The sequence below is a fragment of the Phaethon lepturus genome, unplaced genomic scaffold (genome assembly GCF_000687285.1).
Source record: "Phaethon lepturus isolate BGI_N335 unplaced genomic scaffold, ASM68728v1 scaffold5993, whole genome shotgun sequence".
Taxonomy (NCBI): domain Eukaryota; kingdom Metazoa; phylum Chordata; class Aves; order Phaethontiformes; family Phaethontidae; genus Phaethon; species Phaethon lepturus.
The window spans coordinates 27583-33578 of record NW_010528250.1 but is presented as its reverse complement, the minus strand read 5'-3'; the positions used below and the strand labels follow the sequence as shown (position 1 = coordinate 33578).

At 40.2% G+C, this 5996-nt stretch overlaps 1 protein-coding gene across 1 annotated transcript in view; it reads right to left on the bottom strand.

Annotated features, from left to right (window-relative positions):
- Positions 1–322: 322 nt before the first annotated feature.
- Positions 323–5996, bottom strand: part of LOC104618097 (vacuolar protein sorting-associated protein 13D-like) — a gene marked incomplete at its 5' end in the record, with an annotated part of 25859 nt that continues 20185 nt past the window's right edge. The window contains 3 exons of the mRNA XM_010283609.1: positions 323–571; positions 1462–1702; positions 5916–5976. Of these exons, the coding sequence (XP_010281911.1) occupies positions 440–571; positions 1462–1702; positions 5916–5976 (434 nt within the window). The remainder of the gene's footprint in view (positions 572–1461; positions 1703–5915; positions 5977–5996) is intronic.

The following is a 5996-nucleotide window of genomic DNA, read 5'->3' as shown; positions in this document are numbered from 1 at the left end:
ACGTTCCTGCACTGTGAAAATCTGCTTTCTCAAGACAAAAAGAGAGCGAGAATGGCTAGTTTTTGGGTAGTGCAGTAAGACTCGGTATAGCTCCTTTAATTTCTTTACACAGTAAACAGACTTCTATTTATACCAACACCCTGGTCTGTACTTTCTTATTTACATGAAACACTTTTACATATGTACATGTTAGCAAAATAGAGGGCTTCTCCCAGAACCAAATGCATTCCAGCTATATCTTTGTGTTACAACAACTAATGCTTTTAAGAAAAAAGGCAAGCCCACCTCACTTGTTTTCTTATGCACAATGATTCCATTTAGCTAAATACTAAAATAATTGTATTTATTTCCTTCCCATGGAGTACTTTTCTCCAGTTACAGAATCCCATCGACTCCAGACTGATACTTGCAATTTGCTCTGGCAGTAAGGAAGAGGTTTTCAAGAGTCCAGCTCTAATTGTTCTTGATTTTCACTGAGTCTTAACATAAGCTGTTGTTCGTAATAGAGGCTCTTTGCATAGTTAATTTCTTGAGACAGCTTTACCGCAAGAACTTCAGATTTCACTTTCACCTGCAAAAAGAAATGTGATTTTTCTTAATGTGGTACCGCTGTCAGTCTAAAGCAGAATATTATTTTATTACTTCACTAACTGAAGGGATTAGGTTTGAAGTCTCCTGTAAGGAACAGAAATGTTGCAGTGGAGGTTCCTTCCCAGTGCTGAGGCTGAAGTAAAGAAGAAGTGAGAGGGGGAGAGACAGGTAGACAGAGATGGGTATTTTAGGACGAAAGCAGAAACCTCTTGCAAAATTTGAAGCTACTTCTGCTGCATCCCCTCCTACCTTTTATCTGGCTTGTCTGTTTGGAATGTAAACTGACTTGGGTCAGAGGTGAGCTTGTAACCTTGCCTGTAAAAGAGCCCTGAGCAGCTACTGTAATGAAGCAAAAAAACCACCCTGTAATGGGTCTTAAGAAGTGAGAGTTCTGATTAATTTTTACATGCGTAGTATAAAGACTCCTTCCAACCTTCGATACTCTGCAGTAAAAAAATACTACGTATAGGAGAAGTGAAGACTAGGGTACATAGATGGCAAACTACTTGACTTTCACGTATGTTTTGTAAAGTTAAAAGCCTTTCACAGGTCAATACACATTTCCTACTGTAACTTTTCTGCCTGCAGGAGTATGTTAGATTTTGCCTTTGGCTCTTTTTTTTCTCAGCAGTTTAGGGAGCAAGTTCTACTGTCACCTAAACCTTTTTGGCAGCAGCTATTTTCACTGGTGACAGAACAAAGTTTTCATTGTTACACAGCACAGGAAACCAAACACTAATGACTACAAACACTTTCAGCACCAGTACACACATAAAGCGGAAAAGAACAAGAACACGAGAAAACAACCAGCCCCCCACCACACCCACCCACCCGCATGAATGAAACAATAGGCGCTAGGTCCTTAGTTACCATTGGCTTCTGTTGTGATGGGCCTGGCATTGCTACACCACTACTTGTATTAACAGCTTTCTTCGTCAACTGTATATACACGTTCCCATGGTCTTTTGAAACAAGGCAGTGGTAGAGATCATCGTACTTGACTTCTAGGAAGATGGCCTCGCGGTCTGTGTAATCGCCACTCTTCAGAAAATAAACGGCTTTAGATGAAATGAGAACACAATAGCTGTCTATGTTCTCCACTGCTATGAAGCTGCAAAGAAGAAAAAAAGAAAAGTTACTCACCTGAAGCTAAAAATCGTAAACTAACAACTGTCTTCACCTGTTATGTTTTGAGTGACCTTTAGAAGTCTTTCAGAAAAATCAACCATGTAACGTGTACAATTCATCTGTATTTAATTTAAGCGGGTCGGAAAAATCAAGCTGATGAAGTACCCTCTCACCCAGTTAAAAAAGATCATGCTGTAAATCAAAGATTAGCACTAACTGCCTGGCTTCTAGCTTTGGACCTTGAAAGGGCATATAAAAATATCCTTTAACAAGGCTTAAGAAGAGTAATTTCCTTGCACTGGAACACTGCAAATCCTAATACTGACGTTTAATTGTAACCATCTTCAGTTCCATTGCCGATACGTGAAAGGTTTGCAGACATTTATGACAAGAGCATTATCCTTCTACACACTGTAAACCTACGGTGCTTCCTTTTAACACACACCTCCCTTGCCTTTAGAAACAAAAAACAAGTTTAACCTGCTGCCTGGATCAGTAGCTAGAAGAGAGAAATTAGCTGTTTAACACGGGGGTGAAAGGTTAAGCAGCAAGCAGGTTTCCCCAGAGGGATTAGACGGGGTGATGAATAGTAGAGGTAGAAAAAGAGTATTAAGGATATTGAGAATTACAATGGCTGAAAAAGTTGATGTGTAAGAAAATAACAGTAAGGAATGCAAAAGTGAAATAGGTACTTCATACACAAACGCTTCTCCCCCACTTTGATTTACTACTGAAATGAACCTCATTAGTGGTTTTTTTTTAAAAGGCGGAAAAATTCAGAAAGTTAAAAATGAAATCATGAGTAAGAAAGAGTGCCAAATAGAGTAATAATGCTCTGTCAACAACCCACAGTGGCAGAAGCATATCTGTAAAACTAGGATTCTCATGTTGTCGGGTAGGTTCAAAATTACTATTTTCTGAATCCTTGCTTGTACTAATCTCTCTGCTGTTGTCCTAATACATTCTGCAGAATACTCCACTGTCTTTGAACCCAATGAAGACTGTCAGTACCAAGAGTTTTTAGTAGATCAGAAGAGTTTACCATCCCCAAAACTACTGCTGGCTCTACCATTTAAGTAACTGCACAAACTACTCTGAGCTGTATCCAAATAAACCCATAGCTATAAGTGGAATTTTAATAGCCAAAAATACTTCAAAGAGGTCAGATGACTGTTTCTTTTTGTGGTATAAAAGAATAATTCCAGTAATTTTCTATTCATAGTCCTCTGAAAGATGGTATTCTGCACTGAACGTGTCTTTTCCCTACCCTGTGCCTCCTAGCCACCTCAGCTGACAAATGCCCTTGCTTCCATAGACTTGAGAAAGGCATACACGCTTATTCAAGTTAACAACTTACATTTTCATTTATGTGCTGAGAAGAGCACAGCCATTCTATTAAAAAAAAAAAAAAAGCGGCCTGTAATGTACTTTGCCCAGCTCGAACCTTGGATAAAACTATGGGATAGGAAAATTGAATTGTGTTCCTTTAAGTAGAACAAAATGAACAGAAATGTGAAAATGTGTATTTCAGCTTAAAGAACACTAGGTGAAAGAGAATGTTAACACAGTTACTGAAACTAGCAATTGCCCCTCAGTTTTCCATCAAAGTTCAAACACTTTGGGGTAAGGTTTTGTCTTTGAAATAACAAGTAGGATGGAGAGTGGTATTTTTTATGAAGTGTCATAGAAAACTTAATTTTAAAATAGAGCAGCACTACAGCCTGCAGAATAATAGTCTCGGTCCTTAGGACAGGCACATAAAAGCAAGTACAGTATTTTACAAAGATCCTAGCTTTGACTCGGGTCAGACTTCCACTAGAAGCAGAACCAGAGGAAATTGGCTCGCACATCGGCTTTCTTTGCTTTTCTTTCTTTTTCAGCAGGGAAAGAAGATCAAAAGGTGATTATCAGAAACCCCTAGTACTGTAGCCATGTCCCTAGCAATTGTCACAGCAAAGTTGAGAAACTCGAGCGGGGTTCGTATACCCACAAAAGCAGAACAGCTGTTTTCCTGAGGTATGGTATTACAGCCTGCTATATGGGGGATATCCACAGAGAGAACCGAAGCACTGAAAGCCACTATAAACTTCAGTGGAAGCAACTTGGTAATCAGACTAGGGGTTTGTGTTTTCTCCGTTAGAACAAAAGATTATATATCTAATTTTCCATACAAGATTTTTACTGGTGTCCTGTATATATTTTGAGGAATGGAAACAGAGGTCAGTGATTTAATGCTGAAGCACAGAAACATTAGCTAATTTGTAGCTCAAGCTCTACATTTTGTTCTAACTTTGAGTCATGCATCATTACCCATTTTCTCTTGCCAACCGTTACTTTCTTCTCAAGAAAGTTCTCAAAACGGGTATTTAACCTTCTGAGGTACTACTTCAAGATACTATTTTTTTTTTAACCCATACTTCTACACTATTAAAAAGATCTCAAATTAATAAAATGAAAAATTAAATGAAACATGATCCAGAAGAACAAAGTAGAAGCAACCAGATCTCTGGAGAATTTGTGGGTTTTTTAACAACATCAGGAAGTAATTACACAATATTTTCCAGAAGTGAAACAGTGAGCCTAACTGGAAAAAAATGTGGAAACATTTAGTTAGAACAGTAGAGCAAGGTATTAAACCCCCTTTTATGGATTTAACTCTGAAGGAAAATATGCAAATAATCAGGTCTTTAAATGTGTTTCTGATTATGATACTAGGATAAAAGTCAGAGGCATAATTTTGTACTTATTTTCCATGACAAGAGACACTGTTTTCTTGTTGAACGATGTTTCTAATGGAACAGTGAATGAACAGTGCGACTCGATGACAAAGGCCCACTGATCTACTTATGGGGTACACTTGCAGAAAGTTGACAGTTTTTTGGGGGCCATAAATTGCTTTCTTTCCATTCCCCCTACCTAAGAGCCAGACTGTATATGCATAAAGACCCTTCAGCGAGATGAACAGGATGACGGGAGTGTAAGATCACAGGGCCACAAACAAGTGGCAGGTTACAAACTCTTCCTCACACTTCGCTGAAGGTAGACTCTAAGAGTGGCACATGGCTTTCAGAGCCTGATCATAGACACTGGTGAAATTAAGAAACCCTGCTGAATTGGTACCTCCCTCTATGAGCTTCACCATCAACAGTTTTAATGACTTTGCCTTGGCAGGTACTCGATGGCAGTATCTTACACTCTCCCCTGAAAACAGCTGTTCAGGTAACTGTGGTAGAGATCAGGTTAAGTCGTGAATTATGCCTTAAGACCAATCCAACAAACTAACATCTCCTGTACAGCTATCTTTCCACACCTTCACTCTGTACGTGGGTTTTTTTCATACTCTCAAACCTGACCACTAATAACATTTATACACTCTTTTCGCTTGCTTTCATGAATCCCATACCCAGGGCATTCAAATGTAAATGCGCCTTTAGTGTATTACCCATGCAAATTATTCCGTATTGACTTTTCTTTTGGGGGGGCAGGGGGGAATTTGCACATTATTTTGGTCATTAACTCAACAGCCATAGCTTAGGAATACAGTGTTCCACAGGCATCCAAGTTGGCTTCTCTCACATCTAAACCAGAGCCACCTTAGAGTGCACTCTGTGCAGGTCAGCAGTAGGTCACAAACTGCTGTCACGGACTCACCAGCCACTCTACTAGGCTCCGGGCTGTGAGAACTAGACAGTAAGGGACAGGTAAGGGAAGAGATCCTAGTTCTGCCGGTATGCATGTCAGAGGAAGAGGAGTACAGGGTTAAAACACGCACTTGTTTTATCAATGCACGTGGAGGGCTGGACATGTGTTACGCATGTTGAATGGACTAACAATTACTTAGAGACTTCTGAGATTCCATCTTCCGTACTGACAGAAGGGGACCAGGGATATTAGAAGTCAACAAACCAAGGCTGTGATTCTTCCACAGCCCGCATGTGACATGCGATCAATGGCAGCTAGCAACAGGCGAGTCAAGGAGCCCTGTGGCACCCGCAGTGATGTCTGTGTACAGCCCAGGGACAGGCCGCTGTGGAAGACGTCAGGTGCTCATGCTGTGCTGCTGATCGGTACCAAGAGAAAACAGATGGAACGTGTGTGGGCAGGTAAAGCGGTTTTAGTCCCTCTTCCCCAAAGACATGAAGATACAATGGCAGCAAACAGAACTACTTAACGTAACTGTGTAAGTCAGTACTTACAACTCATCTTGGATGTTGTCAGTCAGTTTGAACAGCTGTTCTTGTCCTTCTGCTTGACTTTCTAAATAGCGGGGCAAGAGC